The sequence below is a fragment of the Semicossyphus pulcher genome, unplaced genomic scaffold (genome assembly GCF_022749685.1).
Source record: "Semicossyphus pulcher isolate SPU_LCO1_2020_fin unplaced genomic scaffold, fSemPul1.0.p SCAF_1, whole genome shotgun sequence".
In the NCBI taxonomy this organism is placed as follows: domain Eukaryota; kingdom Metazoa; phylum Chordata; class Actinopteri; order Labriformes; family Labridae; genus Semicossyphus; species Semicossyphus pulcher.
This window is the reverse complement of record NW_027211603.1, coordinates 30,369,359-30,390,689: the sequence shown is the minus strand read 5'-3', so window position 1 is coordinate 30,390,689 and position 21,331 is coordinate 30,369,359. Positions and strand designations below refer to the sequence as shown.

The window sequence follows — 21,331 nt, the reverse complement described above, 5'->3', positions numbered from 1 at the left end:
CCATCCCCAGATCATCCCTGACATAACCAATCACCAAACACAATTAATCCCCCACAGAAGCACTGCAGACAGCTACAACCACCCCTGCTCTTCTACCACCCAAACTTCTTTTTTCATCTAAGCCTATTCATATCCAGACATTAAAAAAAGGAGGGGGGGTCAGCTCCACCAGGGACCCTGTCACTGTCAATTGCCTCAAACGGACATCACCCAGCAGCGGCTTACTTCAAACACCAGCGTCTCATTAGTAGGTCCAGCGGCATAGAGGCTCTCCGGCTTGTTGAAAGAGCGCTGGTAGTCGAACACGGTCCCACCGAAGTGGAACTTTCCTGGCCAGTCCACGGTCCAGTCCCCGGTCAGGTAGTACTTCTTCTTCAGGGAGCGCACAGCCAGGTAGCTGGTGGAGACCTCCATTTCCTGAACGCGAATGCTCCGCGCTCCAGCTGGGACGGTCACCATGGAGTAATACTCTTCAAAGAGAAAAGGAGAGGGAATAGAAAGTAAAGTGTTGCTGAATCATACTTAGGACTTTGTTTTATTGGTGTTCTCTTATTGCTATGTTGCGTAGTCTACATCATCCCTTCCTTATCTCATCATGAACCTAACTTTCTATGTGTGTCAATGCACACAGATGAAGCATGCCACTCTATTACCAAGTGGCATTACAGGCATTTGTCTATGCATGTTTTTTTTCTCTGTGTCCTTGTTTGTCCACCTAAGTCTCCCTTTGTCTTGCAGAAGGGCTAGGTTTACTCCAGGCTAGCGTGCACAGACACCGTGCAAACACAGACAAAGACAAGCTTACCATTTGCCCTGTGCTGAAGGGCGTACTGGCCCTTGAAGAACTTGCAAGTAGAGTTGTCTCCTTTGCAGACTCCGCAGGCGTCCAGAGAGGCCTTGGAGCCCAGCATCTGGTCACAGCCGACTGCCTGCACACACACAAAACACACATGCAATCAATGTAGAAAGAAATGGGATTAAGATGCTGTCAATTTAAATAAACTTTCTGACCAGTTGTTTAGAAAAAGTACTCGAGTCAGTGGAACAGAATGATCAAATGTAACCGTAACCGGTAAGAATTATTCCAGCTGATATCTGGTGTGACACATATCTACCACACCGGACATCTGGTACTGACGACAGCAGAAGAGATGGGGACATTTAAGCTTTTGTTTAGTGCTAAGAAAAACAAAACACAGTACTGGAAGAAACTCAGTGAGATTCTTCATCTGAGATTCAACACCTGCACGCAGTCACTGCAGCATTTAATATGTTTAATATATTTTTGAACTGGGACTCACAAAAACGAAGACCGCACCTTGGCTTTTACTTACACGCTTGTTCATCATACAAGCTATAAGATGACAAATTGGTAAGACGTAATCCTTAAAGTAATAATCTCATAGATTTTAAATTAAATAAATGAATGAATAAATGAAGTAACACAATGGTGATAGAAAAAATCACCAGTTAGTGACGCGTTTTCCATCAGCCAGCAGTGGTTGGTCTGTCAGAGAGGGTAGGTGCACTGCAAGTGTTGTGAGTAAACAGTAATCTACTATGGCTGAACAAACAAAGAAGAGATCGATGATTACAGATACAACTGTATCTGTATCGCCATAGGTGCTGCCAAAGAGAACGAAACTGAGACCTTTGAGATTATATCTTTAAAGTACTGCAAGTATGGGAAACAGTGTGACAGACAATTCTCCATTTTAACCCAATTATTAAAATATCTGACTTGACAGTAAAACGTATTTGCACTGCAGCACTGAGCAGGAATCTCCTTCTTGTTAACGCAGGGTGTGCCGCTTTATTCTGACCTTATCTGAACCTCTCCTACAACTCTGTCACAGTGCAGAAGCTTTTGCTGTATCATGTCAAAAAGGATGTCATGTCCCATTTGAACAAGAATAAAATGTGCAAGAGCAAAGTTGTACTGAGCAGAGGGGTGAATCCTCACAGACACTGTACCTCACACACTCCATCAATGCAGACGTCTCCTTTGTGGTCGGAGCAGGAGGTGCCGTCTTTGACCTTGCTGGACATGGCGAAGAAGAAGTCAAAGTCTTCTGCAATGCAGTACAGCTTACAGATGTCTTCATCTAAACAAAGGACACACAAATACACAGTTAAGACAGTTCAAAAGTTCTTCTATGACCTGGTAAATGTGAGGTAACTGTTGCTACTGTACAGCAACCTGTTCCACATACAGCCTGCACAGCTCCTACTGAGACTCAATTGAAAGAGACAGGAAGTGACTATGAATGCACCCAGGGGTTTTTCATGTGGGGCTACAGGTTTATTTTGTAGTTCAGATCAGTTATCACAGACAAGTCTCTACAGCCGTCTTTGATTAAAATAAATGACGGTGAAGGTGACTTGGCCCAAGGTCCCAGAAGGCAGTTCAGTTCAATCCGTTCCTCTCTACATCCCTTCCCATTCATCAACAGCTTAAACAGGTCTGGGACGACGGCCAAACACACTGCTCTCCTTCATTGCGCTCTCTCTCTCCCTCCCTCCCTCCCTCGCTCAGTGTAACAAAGCTGGCCCGTAGGCTTCCTTTTTAAATCTCCCCCCACTGTGTCAAAGGGTGCAGGTGGCTACATGTCTCCCATACACATTAGCCAGAGTGATAGTTTCCTCCAGCTTTTTGGCCCTAATCATTGCAGCAGTAAATAGAGACTGGAATTACAGAAACACTTCATAAAGAGACTTGGACTCGTCAGTACAGTGGGATGTAGATTGTAAAAGATCAACAGAATGAAGACAAGAAGAATCCTGCCCTGAGCAATCTGCAATTCTCTGTGTATTTAGCAACACTGTGCGCTATGAACAATGAGATGACTTTTCGTGTGCATAATGTGCCAGATACAGTAAATTAAAGAATGTCTTCATAATCCTTGGAAAGTACTCTGGATTATCAAGATAGAAAGTGGCTTTGTCTAGATAAGAAGATACAAAAATATCCATTATCAAAGACAAATCCTCGGAGCAGCTCTGACTGACTGAAAAGACTTTATAAGGCTACTTTATTCTAGCTGATCACCTTACCATCCACTTTTGTGTAGGGCTTCCACTTGTAGTACCAGCCCCTGAAGGGCTTGCTGTTGTACTCAGCGCACTGCTGGGCCCTGAAGTCCACGGCGTTAAGAGGGCACGGCCGAGTGTTACACAGCTGGTTCAGACGACTGGAGCCGGAGCAGAATTTGCCGTTGTTCTGTGGCCTGTGTGGAAGACGAGACAAGAAGGGACACAAAGGGGAAAAAGGTTTACTCATCTGAAATATCTGCATGTTTAATTCCCTAAAAAATCTAATTAAAAGTGTTCTTCCACCACAATTCACACAAGACTGTGCAGAACAGAAAGCAGGTTTCAGGCACTCCCACATTTAGAGGCTGTGTCCACTTCATATATAAAGTTTATGAATAGCATTTGCCCTGATTCAAGTTTTAAAGCCCCCCCTCCAGTGAGAATCCAGTGTTTAACCTTGTAAACATCTCCATGTGGTGTTCTTCATGTGCTACAAGACATATCAGGGACAACATCAGCAGTCATCTCCATGGCTGGGCCTGTCTGCTTTTAAATTGCAGTGTACCAAGGACAGGCTGAACAACACGTTCTCAGATTGGCAGGTTTGAGACGTCACAAACCTAAGGAGCCAATCCTGTTAATGGACGGGGTGACGCTATGCATATCATTATGTGTAACCTATGGCAACCACTTCGGCGATGCACGAGCCAGCTGTAACCGCCATCGTAGTTTTTGCAAACTTACTACTGAGTACTAACGTTAACTACTAATAATTACTACATTTCAAGCTAGCTAAGTTTCAACAAGTTGCCACTAAACGATGGCAGAGACGGGGGGGGGGTTTCGCTACGGAGGGGCTGTTGGAAATGTGCATAGTGGGCGGGGCCTATGCAGATTCAGGAATTTTTAATGAGGGAGAAGGAGGAGATGTCTTGGGAGGATTTTTACAAGGTAATTAAAAGTATTTTGAAGAAAAAAAACATCAGACACAATTTCTTATTTCAAGCAGAGCATTTTATATGTCTTAAAACATGACTGGAGCTGCTCTTTAATCCTAGTCTGTAGATCATTTATAGTTTGCATGCAATGTCAGATGTTTCCACATTCTTCTAAAGCAACCAAACATAAATTACTGAACACACCAAAATCACTTAATGGAGCTGCTTTAATCTGCCATTAAGATAAACAAACAATCACCACTTGTTAGAAGTAGACAGGCAGAGTCTTGGCATTAAGTAAACATTAGGATGCAATGTCTGACTTCCCAGGCTGTCTAAACTCATGCCAGGCCTTCCAACACAACCACCAGCAGAGAAAATTGAGTTCAGCTATTTACATAAGTGGTGTACACACACGCACACACACACACACACACACAGGCGCGGGGAACCATGCTGATCAAACATGTCTCATAAAAACAGTTCACAAAGTGTTACAGTGTAATGAAACCATTTGGAAAAGGAACACAAGCAGTGCGTAATAGAAACAGTAAACACCGGGGGAGAATGCAACTAGAAACATATTCCTTTAAAATTTTCCTTCTCCGATGCATCAGTGATGGAAAATGTCTGCATGAAATGAACGTCAGCAACAATCAGAAGCACAAAATGCCCAATGCCTCACTGCATATTTCCTTAACTCCAACCGTCCGTCCCCTCCATTCAGACCTGGACTCAATCAGCGACAGTGACGTAGCTGCCAAGAATGATGGAGCTCCATTCAAGGTGTGTGTGTATGTGTGTAAATCTGGTGAGTGGGGTATTTGGCGCAGGTTTTTTAAAGGCTTGATCCTATTAAGACTTAGCAGCAGACAAATGCAGCCCATATGGTAATGTGCTTACGGCAGGCCAGTGGGGTACGACGCAGTCGTCATTCAAGGCCTTCTGATCAGAAACGAGCGCAGAAGAGGGACAGTTTGTTCTTCAGATGGGGGTGAATGTTATTGGTGGATTATGGACAGTCTGGCCCTGAGTTTCACTACACTCCTGCTTTCTCTTCCCATTTTCTTCTTCGTCTCTTCCCCCTAGATCGTCTACTATCACTGCAACTGTAAATCTACTCCGGACAACAAGACAGAAACCAGATATGACGTATATATGAAGTTTTCAGATTTTGTTTCAGTCATTCCTCTTTTTTCCCTACAACCCCTACTCCAAAGCAGACCTCAGGACCCTTCAGGATGCTTAAATGTCCCAGGAGTCTGGTAAATCTACCCGGCGACAGAAGCTGAGACTAAACTCCTGTAGGTCAGAGGTCATTATGTCTAGTCTTGTCTTTGCCTTCAGTCACCTGCTCCCTTCTTCCCCCACTCAGAACTTTCCACATTGATGCTCTGCTATAGGCCTAACCCCATTAAAGCACCTTTACAAGTCAAGCTCTATCTGAGTGACCATCGCCCCCTTATCGTTCACCCCCACTACCTTTAGATCGAGTGTGTGACAAAATGTGCTCCCTACAAAAGCAGGTCAAGATTGCGAACCTAATCTCCTAGGCTTGTTGGCGAGGATTAGGTTGACTGTGTTTGATCTGGCAGGTGGTCTACGGGGGAATGGAGCAGTGAGGAGGGAGGTGGAGGAAGGGAAGGAAGTAAGGAGAGAAGAGAAGATTCATTTTCCGTCTTGGACTGAGTCCTAGAAGAGAAAGCTTTAATCGGCTGATCCCAGAGAACTCCTTTGCAAGACGTAGAAGAAGATACATGCAGGCCTCGTATAATGGATGAGGCTGTGCAGAATCAAATGAAGGACTGGGTGAAGATTTTGTAGCAGAGCAGGGGCTTTGAATTTCTAAACCAAGCTGAGTGTCGCAACATTTTCAGGAACTATAGATTTTTAAAGGATCTTTGAGGACAGTCCAGACCATCCAGACAGCTCAAGTTTGGGGGTGAAGAGGACTTTAGAGACAGGCAGTCAGATTCAGGCTAATCCTTCTTGTTCGGCTCAGATTAAGAGCGGAGGGGCCCTGCCAAAATAATCGCAGAGATTACTGGGGACGGACACACTCTGAATGTCATGACTCAGGGACGAAAACGTGACTCAGGGGTACATGCTGCAGTTGGGACACAGTTGTGTTTGTTTGGGTTGATACATCCGTCCTTCAAAAGTTGTCCAGGGAAATGCAAGCTGTGCTCCCTGTTTGCTACACATAAAGCATGGTGGGCTCGTGGGGTTGAGATGCTACATTAAGACATTCAAGAATTAATTAATTTTATTGTCTCCTCATGGGATTTCTAAGGAATCTGACAACCAGTCGGCCCTCTGTATGTATATCATGACTTGGCATTACTGGATTTACTGTTCAGCCCTCACCATCTTTCCATCCCCTCCGTGTCCCACTGACCCCATAACTCACCGTTTAACCGCATCAACCCATTTTTCAGTGGCTGCTGCTACAAAGCACTCTTAAGTGCCACAGGAATGATAAATGAACTTGACAGGTAGCCTGGTTTAAAGGGCTCTTTATGGTCTGCCAGTCATGGTGTATAATGTGTATCATATGAGGGCCGGTCTGCCTCTGAAAACTTTTTGGTCTTTGATCCCTCGCAGGGATTAAGAGACGAGTCGGCTGTGACGGACAAAACAGCCACATCAGTGTCTACTCGGCTGTTAAGTAAGCGCCGATGAAGCCAGTGGATTACACAGGAAGATATACAGCAGTAGAGCTGTTTGGGTAACTCAACAGACCCCTTCATTATGAAAAGACTACAGTTTCTTAAAAAAAAAAAAAAGAAAATCTGCATTTAAACATTTCAAAATAGCTGAAACAGTTAAAGCTATAGTAAAAGTTGTGGTACATTTATTCTAACTGAAAGAAGTAGAAATGGCCGTTAGAATAAAAGTTCAAAAATAATTTGAATATACAGGTTTGTAAGTATGAAATTAAGTTAAAGTAAGAGTATCAGAGTCAGAATAAGAATACAAATCAGAAATACTTTATCTATCCCTGGAGGGAAATTCAGGTTTGTATCAGTTGGTGTGAAAGTGTAGAGGGAGTTGAAGATTCAGTTAAAGATAAAGGACTGAAAGGAAATTGTGGAAGTATAGGTGAAAAATTCATGAATATCATTGATCTTGATAGAGCATAATGTTGTCTGAGTAAAGAAGAAATGCTTATGGGGCGAGATTGTATGACAGTTTTTTCCTACTAATAAGTCTATGTCCATTATTAAAGTTATAATCTGGAAGATTTTCAGGTAAATAAATGTCTGTTAAGTCACTATCTATCGCTGAATGAGGTAACACAATGGTGAGTGAGCCTATGGCCCACTGATGAAAGCCTTTGCATTTGCAGTTTTATGGACTGGGTGTCTAGTGGAAAACATCACAAGCTGGCCCAGTTAGTGACGCGTTTTCCATCACCCAGCAGTGGTTGGTCTGCCAGAGAGGGTAGGCGGAGCCAAGCGGCTGCTTTTCCGGTCTCTGCAAGTGTTGCAAGAAAACAGTAATCTACTATGGCTGAACAAACAAAGAAGAGATTGATTCAAAAAATAAGTGAAAATCCAAAGAAAAGGAAACAAACGTTCAGATGAAGGCAAACAGTCTAAAAAGGAAAGCGACCGTCAGCCAGGAAAATCAAGAGTTACAACCGGAGCCAAACGTGGACGTCACACATGCAACACTGTCTGGATATCTGGAAAGTGTGCTCCTGCAATTACTGTTTATCGCCATAGGTACCTCGAAAGAGATCGAAACTTCACACCTAGATAGTGAATTGTGTACAAACACTGTCAGCTTTGGGTAAGAAGCGTTGAAGAAGTATTTTTCCAGAGGTAAAGACCTGAAAGGATGTAAGTAACAGTTCATATGTAACCACTGAGAGCAGTTGAAATGTCAGTTGGTTATTGGGCGCTCAACGTTTTGATTCAGCTCTGATTTCTTGAGTCTGTCTATAAAATTCTGTTTAACCTTTATTTAACTAGGGAGTCCCTTGGGTGGAAATCTCTTTTCAGAGGGAGACCTGGCCCAGACAGCAGACTAGACACAGTTCATCCAAAGTCCAGGGAGCAAAGCAGGACAAGGCTTCCTTTGCTTTATATTGTGATATTTTTCTCCGGTGACTGAGTGTAGACTCATTTGTATTTGACTGACAAGCTTGGAAGCTTGGTGAATGACTGTTGTCAGATGAAAGATGATGGTATTAATCATTTAGATGTTGAAGTCACTTAAGAGACTCCACTTGGCTGGAGGACAGTACACAGGGGCAGCAGTAATAAAGAACTCTGTGTCCCAAGTATCCTTGTGAAGACAAAAACATCTCACCTGCACTTAAACACACAGCAACAATCACATCTGTGGATTAGATGTGACATGCCGCTATTGTCTAACCTGCTGTGCCTAATTTCTGAACGATGGCTATCAAAAACAGAGAACAAACCCGACAGCAAAGTCTTTGAGATGGAGTTTGAGATCTTTCCACCAATCAAGGTGGTGCAGTGGCCTCGGATGTAAGCCATTTGTCCTGATGCTACTGGAAACATGTCATGGAATAAGCATGCTAGCCGTTAGCTAACAGACATTACGCTCGATGGAGAAATCAATTTCCACCATATTTTTTTTCTAAATATCAAGAGGTTTCACTGTGGTTCAAAGTCTCTTGACAGATGCCTGGAAACTCAACTAGGAAAAACATTAGACAACATTGTCTGGATATTTGTGTTGTCCTCATCATGACTGTCCCTGAGTTACAAAGCAGTAAATTGCCAGCGTAAACACACACTCTTTAAGGAAAAAAAGTAACAACAGCAAGACTTGTTAAAGCATTACATACAATTTCAACACAACATAAGTGATTAAAAAGGCTCCTCCGAGATATTAGATCTGTGGATCACACATTCTTAATCTTACGTAATCCTACGTTAGCAACCGCAACTAGGCGCGGTCAAGCTTTCAGAACAAGAAGAAATGCAGAAACAGTGTGCATATGGAATCCGCAAGTCCGACAGCGGATATCCTCAAAGTTAAGAGGGGGGTGTGAAATGTTCTCGAGAGGAAAGATGTTGGACATGGATTAAAAATTGTGAAAGACAGTCAACTGGTCTCCGCTTGCGATCCTGTCTGGCCTTTGCTACCACAACAGATGATGTCGGCACAGCCTTATTTTACCACCCCTTGGTTTGGGTTAGGGTTAGATTAAAAAGTGGGATAATTTAGCTTTGCTAGCAATGGGCTAAACCATGTTAGATCATGAAAATTATAGGGAGTCATAACTAAACATTATCTTAAAAAAATGTGCCTTGATTTTTATGTCCTCTTTCTTCTCAACACTCCGCTGACATATTGTCCTCCTTTCTGTCGACTTCTCTCTGATATTCGGGAACTATTTTCCAGAAATTTTCCATTATTTCCTTAGGAACATCTCTCACTGTTACAGTTGAAATTGTCATAATATTTACATGCCGGTGCGAAAGCTTGACAGGCGTAGCAACAGTAACCAAGGGGGGAGGGACTTAGCGCAGGGTCAACTGCTAATCTAAAACTCATCCATACATGCATACATAATAAGGCTCCTCAGGTGCTCTGTGATCATGTGGTTCCACTTAGAGCTTCAGGCTCTGTAACAAGGGGAGCATCTAATGGGGATTGTAAGGTGCAATTTCGATCATCCTCATAAATAGCGTTTCCTGTTCAGGGGATCAACATGTGGAATTTGTTACCTGTAGAGCACAAACTGGATTGCGTCCTGAAAAAACTGCTGCTTCTTGTTTCATGGTGTTTATTTGTACTGTTCTTTATATATTATTGTTGAGTATTGTGTTGTTAATGTCCAATTTATTGTTTGTTTGGTTTGTAGTGTTTTTGGTATTGTTGTTATCTTTTATGCATTTTAAAGGCCCATCTAGGCCCGGGCATAACAATCACACTAGGCTATAGTTGCTGTGATATGTGGCGTTGCCATACATGCTACATACTTGATCCTATACAAATAAGCATTAAACATTAAACATTAAATAAGTAACAGGGGCTTAAATGGTTTGATGATCAGGGAATGAGTCCTTTCTGTGAACGTCCCATTGCAGACATCATGCTTGCCATATATTAAATTTAAGACTAAGTGTTGTGGGGTTTTGTTAACAAACTGCAGACTGAGACCATCAATTAGCTGACCGCACCATAGTGACAGAGGAACAATAAATCCAGTCATCTTTTGTATGAAAGTGAAATAAAAGCCTGCAAACATCTAATAAATCTCCCAAATGAAGAGCATAACAATGAGACATTGTATGTGTGTTGTGAAACACCACATTTAAACCGGGGATCTCTCACGTTCGTGCAATGACATGCACAGAGCCGTTTGCTAACAAAGAGATATGCACTGTGGGATCTGGGTCTGCAGAATTATGTAGCATTATGTTTGTGTGAGTGAGCAGCAATGGGGGACGTTCGCTGACTGTCTTGGCAGCTCTCAGAGAAAAAGCATGCTATTAGGAGGTTCTCCTCGTCTGGAGCATGGGGAGAGATTGTCTGCAGTCTGGACCGTCCGCCTGACTGATGGGAGCCTGTATCAGCACATGTGTGTGTATGTGTGCATGTGCAGTACGTGCGTGCAAGTCTGTGCTGACAGCTACCTGGCAGACAGCGCTTTCAGGTGTTCAGAGAGGAAGGATATTTGGACATGCAGCTTTCAAGTACGGTTTTCTGGCCAAACCACAACTCAGATTTTCATTGTAGAAGCAGCCACATGACAACATTAATCACTCTGTCATCTGTTTGGATAGCTAATCGCATTAAAAAGGAGGCGATGAGTTTGATCAATAGCAGATTATGAGAGTTTGTGCAGGTGTATATACCTTGGGCTGTTGCAGGAGCGCTCCCTGTACATGATGCCTCCTCCGCAGGTTCTGGAGCAGTCAGACCACTGAGACCACGATGACCACTGGCCATGGACTGCTCTAGGACCATGCTCCCCATATTTAACACACTGACCCCTCCGACACCACTGGAGAGAAGAAACAGAGAGGGGAATGAAAGAGGAGAAACAGACAGAAATGGCTTTCTTATCAGTGCTTGAGTGTTGGCCCGGGTTTCTGCACGGGAATCCTGGTTTGGACAAATGCCCAGCAGTACACCTGGTCACCCAGAGTCTCTAACTGCAGCCACACACATTCACATACATATTAACATACACATGCACCACACCCAGGCCAATCCAGGCCAAACCCTGCATTCTCACACATCACCACCTCTGTCTTACTAAATATCATATTATATTATGTGAAGAGGTTTGACAAGTCTGAGTCCGGCTGTGAGAATCCATGTTGCAGAAGTGCTTCATGAGCAACAAGGATAAATACATCATTGAGTTCTTATTGAAGTCAGCAATTGACTCACAATTAAGTAATTAACAAAATAATTGAATCAAGCATGCACTGTCCCCTTACAGTTGCAAAGATTCACTGACATGCAGCAAAGGGCCAAAGGGCTGCATCGAGGGCTGTACATGGGGCACCTGCTGTACCCACTGAGCTTAACCAGTGCCCAAAAGAAAGCAGGAATACTTTGAGTTAAAGTATGATTACGGTTTATATTCACTGCCATTCTGTCAGCTATTACAATATTTGACTCACTAATGAGATAACTGTGATCTTGAGCACCTTGACATCACTTAAACAAAGCCCAACCCGGCAGAAATCAGCTTTCAGATGTTCAGACAGGCTGAAAACATCACAATAGTTTGTCTTAACAACAAACATGTCTGTGTTCATCTCTCATTAAAGTTTGTGCGCTCGCAGCTAGCATGGAAGTTGAATCAGGAAGTCAGTCTGTAAACTGTAGTTTGGTAGAAAGTACTTTGTATGTTTTTTTCTTAAATAAGGTTGACAGACATTTGGGTAAATAAACTTTTCTTCAGACAGCTAGCCTGGCCTTGTAAAAAGGAAACAAAAATTGCCTACTGACACCTCTAAAGGTAACTAACAGTTAATACAATGCAAGTGTTAATAAAAACTTGCCGTACTATTTCTTCTCACTTGACTTTGAGCGTGGACTTTATAAATCTTGTCTTCCACATGAGGTTTCAGAAAACTGCTGGTCTTCCTTGCCCAGTATATTGCAACATAAGCCAGCTATTGACTATTTATATGTTTTTATTATGTATTAACACCAATTTAAATGTTGGCCCAAAACCCAGGTTGTAATAAATCATAGAAATGTATATATTTTGTATCCCTTTCCCACATTTATCAGTGTCTGTTTTGTTTGTTTGTCCTCATTAATTAGTTATCTTTTCTCCTTCATATGCAAAGACATATATCTGTAATATGCATACAAATGAAATGCTTTGTGTTTATCACTAATTATGAGTGTATGCATTGTGTGTCTTATCAGAGTGTCAGTGAGTAAATTGTCAGGCTGGCTGCTGTGATCCTGTATGAGAACAAGTAGGCGTTTCCTCACCATGTCAGGACCACAGCTGGTGCCTTCTGCAGCAGGCATGAACTTGGTCTCACACCGGTGCCCTGTGCGATGACACCACAGAGACTTGCAGATGTCCTGTCAAACACACACACACACACACACATAGACAAAGGATTAGTTTTTCAGATATGGCGTTTACTACCATCATGGTCTTTGTTATGAACCTGAACTGACACCCATCCCCTTCCCTTTCCTCTCCCTCATCCCAGCAGCACCTGCCTCTTGCCAGGACCACCATCACGCTGGTCGATCAGCCCCCACCGGCCTTGATAACCGGGGATAAAGCCTGTGTGTCAAATCTAATCACCGCACTTCTTTAATGAAAAGGGCTATAATTGTATGTGTCATCTGACCCAACAATGCAGAGACAGAGCGAGCGAGTGAGCACAGAGGGAGAGCCGGGGTCGAAAGACAGGCGGCAGAGTCTGGCAACCCGCCCAGCTGCAACTGGCAACGAGGCAGAAACCAGAAAGGAGGGAGGATAAGAGACATCTCCGGTGTGTGTCTGTGAGTCTTTTTCCTTATTGTATTCTTCGCCTCTGATGCCGAGCAGGTGGTTGACTGCTACACCATACTGCTGAAAATCATTCTACTTGAGCCTATCATGGACAAAAAAATGGAGGGGTGAGTGTGAAAGGCAGCCCTAAATCCACTGTTCATCAGCGTGTAGGTTAATTTACCACCCACCGACTTGCACACAGCTCTAAGAGATGCAGATGTAGTATTTGATCTCCTGTTAAAGAAGCACGGTGGCAGTCCTGAAAAGCCGAGCCGACGTCATGTGTGCTAATCCGTCATATACACGATTTGGCAAAGTTGAATTCCCACCAACTGAAGCCCCGAGGAGGAAACCTTGTAGTATTTTAAGCAGCATTTACATGTGAATCAACATCTTCTGAATGCACCTAATGTAAAGGCAAGACCACAAAGGGGGCGGGGGGGTCCCATTCATATGATGGAATGCGTTTTAATGGAGGGTCAGATGTGGGGGGGGGTTAGAGGTTGTTGTGCAAAGATCATGCTAATTAATAAAGTGCCAATTAAGCACTGCATCATTAGTGCTCTAAAGAACACTATTGGAGCCCCCTATATAATCTGGGTGCCCCACCTCATTACTGGAGACTCATTTAGTGAGTTTTGGTTTAGACAAAGGGGCACATGAATAATACTTCATTAAGGGCTGTTGGGGTCCATGAAAAACCCAGACTATTCAAGTGCTCAAGACACAGGGTTAGTTTAATGATTGATTGTGGGAATGATCCTTTCTACTTTCCCTTACGTGTTTAGAAAGGAGCATCAAGTTGGTGTGTAAAATGATCAAGTGATTCATAAAGCATCCATAAACACAGCAGCTTCAAAGACTCTGGAAATATGTCTCGTAAAAGTAGAAATAGAAATATGATATGAAAGTTGAGTCATTAAGCAAGTGAGGAAGCAGAAGCCATGCTATCTCAACATTTTAAGGCCAACTGGTCACTTAATGCTGAGTTACAAAATGCTGAGATGCCCCTATTTGTTTATAAAGCTATGAATGCTATGCTAAATGGCCACCGACACTCAATACCCACCAAGTATAGATAGTCAATGACCCAAATCAAACTCCAGCAGCCAAAATAAACAACCAAGGTGGACACCCGCTAATGTTGGGTGTAGTTATTTTCTCAATTAATGTCAAAATCAAACCCCAGTTACAAAAACTAGACATTTTGAATTTGGTTTAAGACAAATGTAATTTTTAGATGCTTACATTACGTAAATAAGGCAGTATATTATATAGTTAGAATGCTTTTCTGAATTCTGAATTGATTGTTAGCAAACAGCTGCCATTTAACACAACCAGCTGATACAACGCAACATTAGCATTTGGAGTGTCAATCAAGTCTTAATTTCTTTGTTTTTAAGGAATATTTCTGATTCTTTGGCTGATATTTGTTCCAATTTGTTCACTAGAACTTCTGCTGAAAACAAATGCGTGGCCTGAACCCGAATGAGAGCTGTCCGGATATTCTTTGAAAGTAATACCATTCACAGTAAAACCAAAACAATGATCCCAAAGATAGTATAATGTTGTGTAGAGTTAAATGGAACCAGAAGCAAATGACCTCCCTGTTACTACAACAATGTACATGAACCAGGCTAGAAATGAAAAAGTAAACATCTTACCTTGACAAAATCAAGGCTGCACAGTTTGGCCTTGGAGCCAAACTGCCACTTGCACTGTGTATCTGCATCATAGAGCTGCCCAGGAAGCTGCTCGGGGTACTTGTACTGCCCGATCTGCTTGGGCTCGTCCACCAGACAGGATGCCTGGGCTGTTCTGAAACACAGCAAACCACCAGGGTCAGTCACAAACAGAGCAATGACGGCAACTGAATTTAACAGTGACTGTGCACGTGCATGCAGCGCTGAGGCTTACCCAAGGAAGCGGCTGAGGTACTGTCTGCTGCAGGTGGACCAGAAGAAGACCCCGTTGTTTCCAGCCAGAGTGGGAGACATGATGTTACCTTCTGTCTTGCGACAAGGGTTCCCCTCGCCATCATGGATCATCCCAAAACTGGAGGAAAGAAATGAGTAAAAGTGAGGACTTTTAAGAGACACAACAAGCTCATGTAATTGTTTTTCCACCTTTTTACGTTATATTATTATTCAATGAAAATACGGCTTGTTGCATTGACTCATCAGAAAATCTCACGTGTGCCAGTGCACGTAGCTAAGATTTCATCCATGCGTCATATGTTTAGCAATCACTTCTTCTGTAATTTGTCAGTGAACAGTTTTGGGCCTTGAGTCAGCATGTTTCTGGGCCAGCCTTCTGTTGAGCTGGCTAAATCAATTCAGATTTTGCAGCTTTTAGATATTCTGACATATTATATTCTGGCTTCCTACTTTGTGTTGAGAGCATTCCAGATAGATAGAAGATTTGACCAAAACATGACATCTAAAAACTGTCAAAAAACTGCCTCCTATCTCAAGACGTGAACCCGTACGTCCTGTGTCCATATTGTTACATTTGCTCTGGGGAGCGCTGGGAAGGAGTGAAAAAACACCTGTGCTTGGGTTTTGTGTCTATGACAACAAAACCTTGACAACCACCTTTGTAAATCTAGTATTGCCCCTTTGTGTTTATTTATTTAACATATTTTATCTTTTTAGATCATTTTAACACAAGCGCAAACCAAAGGATGCCGCACCTTGTTCTTTGTATAAATGAGTTTAATCATCTCCTTCCTCAATATGACAGCCGTAGAGCAAGGAAGATGTAGGTGCATGAAATGATCTTTCTGTGACAGAAATACGGTTAACGAAATACATTATTAAATGGAGACTGGTTACAGCCAATTTGCTCCCACAAATGTGCCTTCATGATATTACTTTGTGACAGATCCTACAGCATTGGATAGACAGACACGGCCAGATCAAGCTTCCTCTACACTTTCTGTGTTACCAGGATGACGAGTCAGGCTCCATAATTCGAATGCAGTCGAAAAAGTCAAGGTGCTCAGAAAAATATGCTTGACGCTCCCAAAAATAAACATTCTGTGAGACAGGTCCTTAGGCTCTTTCCATCATAACCTTACAGAGTATCACTGGTGGATGACGTAGCGTCTGATGTAACACTCCTACTTCAGAATGTATTTGTTTCTTTAAATCAGCCCACATTTAATTCATTTAATATAGACTCATTACATGCACTCGCTGAACAGAGCCAATGCAGTGACTATACCGCTCTAGAAGTACGCTAAAGCCCGACACAGTTTCCTCTGTTTTGGTCTACAGTTACAGTTTCTGTAAGTCTTTAGTCAACTGTGGCCATGTGCGAAAGAAAAAAAGTGATGTATTGTGGAGAAACTGCATCAGTTATTAAGTTTGTCATGTGACGTTTATGTTAAACATACTTGTGTCCAGACTCGTGAGCGATGGTGAAAGCCAAGCCCAGCCCTGTGTCCTCATTGATGGTGCAGCTCCTGTACTTGCTGCACATTCCACTGATTGGGGCAAAACCTGCACAGACACAGGAAGGAAGACAGAGATACTTCATTATAAACTTTTATATACAGGTTGCATAAAAAGCCAAAGGTTAATAAAATCAAACGTCAAATCTGTAACATAGCATCCTATTGTTTCTTTCCCCGTGGTGTAACAGAGCACATTGTTTCCAATTTGGCAGCTGAACAAAGTCATATTTCAATATTGCATTAATGCATGCATGTCGGGGGATTTCACACCAGCTGCAAAGAGCAATTTCACAAGCCCTGTTGTAACATAGCATAAATTTGATCCTAGACTTTGATATCTAGTCATTTTAAATTGCTGCTGATGCTGGACGTGACAGCATTAGGAAAAAGATAAGTGTTCCGACATGTGCGATTTACGGTAACAGACAAGCTGATGAAAATATTCATTAGTGGTCACTTTTTTTCTGCTTTTCTGGCCAAAGTTTCTCCCAACGGATGCCAAAAAAATTAAACTTGTACGGCAGAGACATCAATATGCGGATGATGAATGAGCCTGCGAGTTAAAGAGCCAGATGTTAAGCTTGAACAACACTGGCAAATTTGCGGTCACACATATCTGCCTCAAAAGCCAGAGCCTCTTGGCTTTGTCTCAGTTCACTTTTAAGGTGTCTTTGTCTTAGTCAGTGCCTATGTCTTTATAGCCGTATAGAACTAACATACAGCTGATGTATGATTTTTATTGTGAGTCACGGATCACCTTTTTTACGTCCTGCATTTAAAGTGCGGCACGTTGCAAAGATGACTAGCAACAAGTGGTGTGAAAGCAATATGATTAAGATATTAACCGAGATTAGGTGGCTACATTAATGTTGTTCCAGCTGCCTTTTGTTCCTACATGCCTGAAGAGCTACGTGTGAACTGAACATAAGCTCACTTCAGACACGGTGACAATCACGTCTTGTTCAACACTTATTATTTTGTTGCATTTTTCTTAAGAGCCAGGTGTTTAACACCTATGTTGTTTTTCACACAGATTTGACAAACAATCATGTGTGGAAAACTTGCTAAAGACCAGCTCTATATGTTTTAAGAAGTATAAAATGCTCTGTGCCTGGTATGTTTTTTCTGCAAAATACGTTTAATTACCTTGTAAAAATCCTCCCAATGCATCTCCTCCTTCTCCCTCATTAAAAATTCCTGACTCTGCCCACTATGTGCTACGTTTCTCCTTTCGTAAAATTACAGCTGAAAACAAAACATGTCTCTGCCATCGTTTAGTGGCAAATGAAGTAAAAAGCAGAAGTAAGTCATTTCTAGTCATACCAACTCTCTCTCGATGTTTTATGTTAGCATTTACAATATTTAGGAAGTTATCAATAAATTCCCCATGCTTTTGGTTTGTAAAAGTGTGTCAACACAATGAATATATGAGTGCAATTCTTACAATCTCTTCTGCTTGCACCTGTCAAACTTCGTTCACTTCTTGTTGTAACGTCAACACCTTCAGTATCACCCCTACACCTGTCTACATGCCCAAAATTACAACATTTATGTCATGCAAAGGTTGTTGTCACCTAGTTATCACCACTAAAGATAAAAACCTCCACCACCTCTCACTGAACTTTTTCAATGCACTACATGCTATCAGCTGATACCTCACACTTGGCTAACAAATAGGAAGTTTGGCTTGTTAGGGCTTATCGGCGCTGTCTTACCCAGGGTGTCACAGGGTTCATTCTTCCAGGAACAGATGTCCAGCCCGGTGAGGAGAACAGCGTGGTCATGCCGTTTACCACCTTTCCCCACCAGACCTGACTGCCACTGACAGAAACTGTTGAGCGACTGGTCAGCGTGATGATTGATGGTCAAACCCAGCTGGAGACGAAAGGAGAGAAATGGAAAAATAGAGCAACAGTGACTCATCAATCACCGGTGTGAAGTACATAATGACATTTTCTTTGCAAACCTGACATCTGAATCAACTCACTGGGTCCTGTTCCAGTAGTAACAAGCTAACCACCACTATGTTGATGTCTGTCCCAATGGTCCCATCTTTGAAGAGGCTGGAAACCTGCAAAAGAGTGGAAAACAGTTTAGAGAGTAATATCCCACATCTCTTACCGAACACTCATGGATTTCTAATTGTCCTTTGCACTCCTATAAACAGAAGTCAAGTATTTTTATAGCCTTAAGTAGGATGAATGCACTACTTTTTTCTGGGTTGGCTTACAGCACGAGCAGCAGACAGTAAGGGAGATTCTCAGACCTACAAGAAAAGGGTAACTGACTGATGGAGATTGCTAATCTGTAGCCAACTTTTAAGTAGCCTTGCTAGCTTGTCTACAGAAATGTAGACAGTGGTTGAGACTAAATTAGCGAGTTGATCAAGTTAGCAAAACTCTACACAGTAAAGGAGAAAATGCAGTGCAGCTTGCTCGACACAGTAATAAGCTTTTAAATCTATCTAAAGTTTGCTAGCATTTGCTAACGCTAGCCACTCTTAGCTACTGAGTCAGATACAAATCCCCCCTGGATGCACTGAATGGGTCATGGGTGGACTTTAAAACTTGTGAACTTAACTTTATTCCTTTTTAAAAGTTACAGTCTCACTTTAAGGATTCCTACAAGAAATAGCAGATTAGCTTGCTAGCGTTGAAGCTATCAGGCTCTCCTCCTTTGTCACATAACCCTTGCCTCGCAGGTCATAGCTGTCTGCTGAGAGTCTCCAATGTTAGATAAATGAACAAGAACTGGGACGAACAGAGCGATAAAAACAGATTTTTCCATCCATGTGTCTTTCAGCCATCATTATCTCACATGTTACACACCACCTCCAACTTATCCTCCCTTCTCCCATCCTCACCATATTCATAACAGTGAGGACGTAGGTTGTGACGTTGTCCCTGCCGTGCTTCTCCAACATCTTCCTGTCTGCCACCACCAGGGTCTCCACATTCAAACCCCCCACCCTGTTGGAGTTGATGGGCGATCTCTTTGCCCTTCCAGGACCTTCTGCCTCGGGCGTCTCAAACTCATCAGGCAGGACGAAACGGTCCTCAGCGGGAGGTTTGGGAGCGTCTAGGAAGGCAAAAAGGGAAGGACGGAAGGGAGGAGAGACAGAGAGAGTGTGAGGGAGGGAGAGAGAGAGAGGGGGAAAGAGAGGGACTTGGCAGTGAGGGTCAAATGGATAAACGTGTCTTTCCTGGCTCGTGCCGGGTGATAAGAGTTCAGGCTCTGGTGTTGAAAGGACAGGAAATACACTCCCCATGCTGCCTCCTACTTCTCAGCACCAGGAGGAAAGATTAATCTGTAAAGTATCCTGTGGGTTGAGCAGCTTCAGGCTGATGAGGCCATATTACATTAAAGCAAGGCACTCATTAGTACAGATATTCATCTTTGTAATGATTACATACATATCTAGAGACTGCTTACCACTCCATTAAATATTAACCTGGCAGTGTCATGCATATTTATCTAAATTATATCTATATATTAAATGCATGCTTGTATTGCTGTGTGTCTTTAACCACCTTTACATGGGACTAAAAAGTAAAAACACTGTGTGCACTTCGAACTTTTAACTTCTATATACTTTAAATATAATTTCTAATGTTTACAAAAAGATTCTGTAACAGAGTTTGTGTGGTTTAAAAGTACTGCATAGACTGAACACTCTACAACACTATAAAACAGTTACTAATACACATAAATACACAACTATCAGATGACAAAGTATGAGGAATTTAAGGTTCCCTTACATACATTGCTTGCGGCGTCCGCAGAAGTGTTGCCTCTGCAGCTTCCCATGCTGGTAGTCATGGTGATGATGCTGCTGGTGATGATGATGTTGGAAGTAGGCGTTGTCAGGGCTGGAGGAACTGGATGTGCTGGTAGATCTTCTGTGGACGATGTGTTCTGCTGAGCGTTTGTAGACGACATGCGGGTGGTGACCATCAGGGGCGCTGTAGTTGTGTTGGTCTGCCAGATGTTGGGGTAACGGCGCAATCAAATACTCCTCCTGAGACACACGGATCAAACCTGACTGGAAGACACACAGAAAAGGCATGGGCATGAGTAAAAAGAAAACACATTACTCACAAAACAAAACAAAACAAAATTATTTTTATTGTAAGTGTTAAATATTTAACCAAACTGTGGACTAAAGAAAAAAATGTTGCTTTAGACCATAGTCTTAATAATAGTTTGACAAGTGAATCTACACAATCATTCAAGTCATACACGGATGTGTTAGTGTTCTTGGAATCTTGATCGGGGGAGCTGCATGCCTTGTTTTCAGCAAACAAGCCAACTACATTTGGCAATTACAGCCCAACCTATATGGGATATTTGAGAGTGATATTGATGCCGATTTCAGAGGGAGAAAATTAACTGATGACTGATATGGAGGCCGATGTAGAGACTTTAAACACCCAGCGTGCATTGCACCCCTCCCTCTGAAAGGAGCAAGAGACGCTGGAGTGAAATACTACTGTTTTCCAGTCAAGGACATTGATCGCTGCAGGTAATGGTTCAGTGCGGTACAGAATCCTAAATAAGACGAGAATATACTGGTGGATCGTCTAAAAAATTCAGGTCTGCAGTCTTCATTTCAAACCTGACGATTTTGAACAAGACATGACATCGGAGGCAGGCGCCGAGATTGAGGAAGTGTAGTTTAGCAAGCTCCCTGGCCTCCGCCAGACGACGCGTTTTACGTCGTCTGGCGGAGGTTTTCCACGGCCCATTGGAGAAGAGAATAGCGTCCTCCAAAGGCACAGAGCCAAATTGCCTTTTTTCCTACCATACGTGCATTAGCTCCCTATAATAGCATGATAGGACTGAGGTTTAAAATCAGTGAACTGTGATAGGCCCATATTGGGGTGATAATATAGGCTGATGGATATACTGTATCTGTCAGACCCTTTAAACATA

The 21,331-nt window shown here is 42.6% G+C and overlaps 1 protein-coding gene across 1 annotated transcript in view; it reads right to left on the bottom strand.

The window, feature by feature from the left end:
* The window catches only part of adamts18 (ADAM metallopeptidase with thrombospondin type 1 motif, 18), a 65,220-nt gene that overhangs the window by 26,588 nt on the left and 17,301 nt on the right, over window positions 1-21,331 (bottom strand). Inside the window, exons 4-16 of the mRNA XM_069660085.1 lie at window positions 20,162-20,441; window positions 19,263-19,477; window positions 18,387-18,470; window positions 18,115-18,274; window positions 16,340-16,445; window positions 14,860-14,997; window positions 14,607-14,760; window positions 12,423-12,518; window positions 10,817-10,965; window positions 3,055-3,227; window positions 1,975-2,105; window positions 806-929; window positions 226-470 (exon numbers count right to left, since the gene is read on the bottom strand). Coding sequence (XP_069516186.1) covers window positions 226-470; window positions 806-929; window positions 1,975-2,105; window positions 3,055-3,227; window positions 10,817-10,965; window positions 12,423-12,518; window positions 14,607-14,760; window positions 14,860-14,997; window positions 16,340-16,445; window positions 18,115-18,274; window positions 18,387-18,470; window positions 19,263-19,477; window positions 20,162-20,441 — 2,055 coding nt within the window. The remainder of the gene's footprint in view (window positions 1-225; window positions 471-805; window positions 930-1,974; window positions 2,106-3,054; window positions 3,228-10,816; window positions 10,966-12,422; window positions 12,519-14,606; window positions 14,761-14,859; window positions 14,998-16,339; window positions 16,446-18,114; window positions 18,275-18,386; window positions 18,471-19,262; window positions 19,478-20,161; window positions 20,442-21,331) is intronic.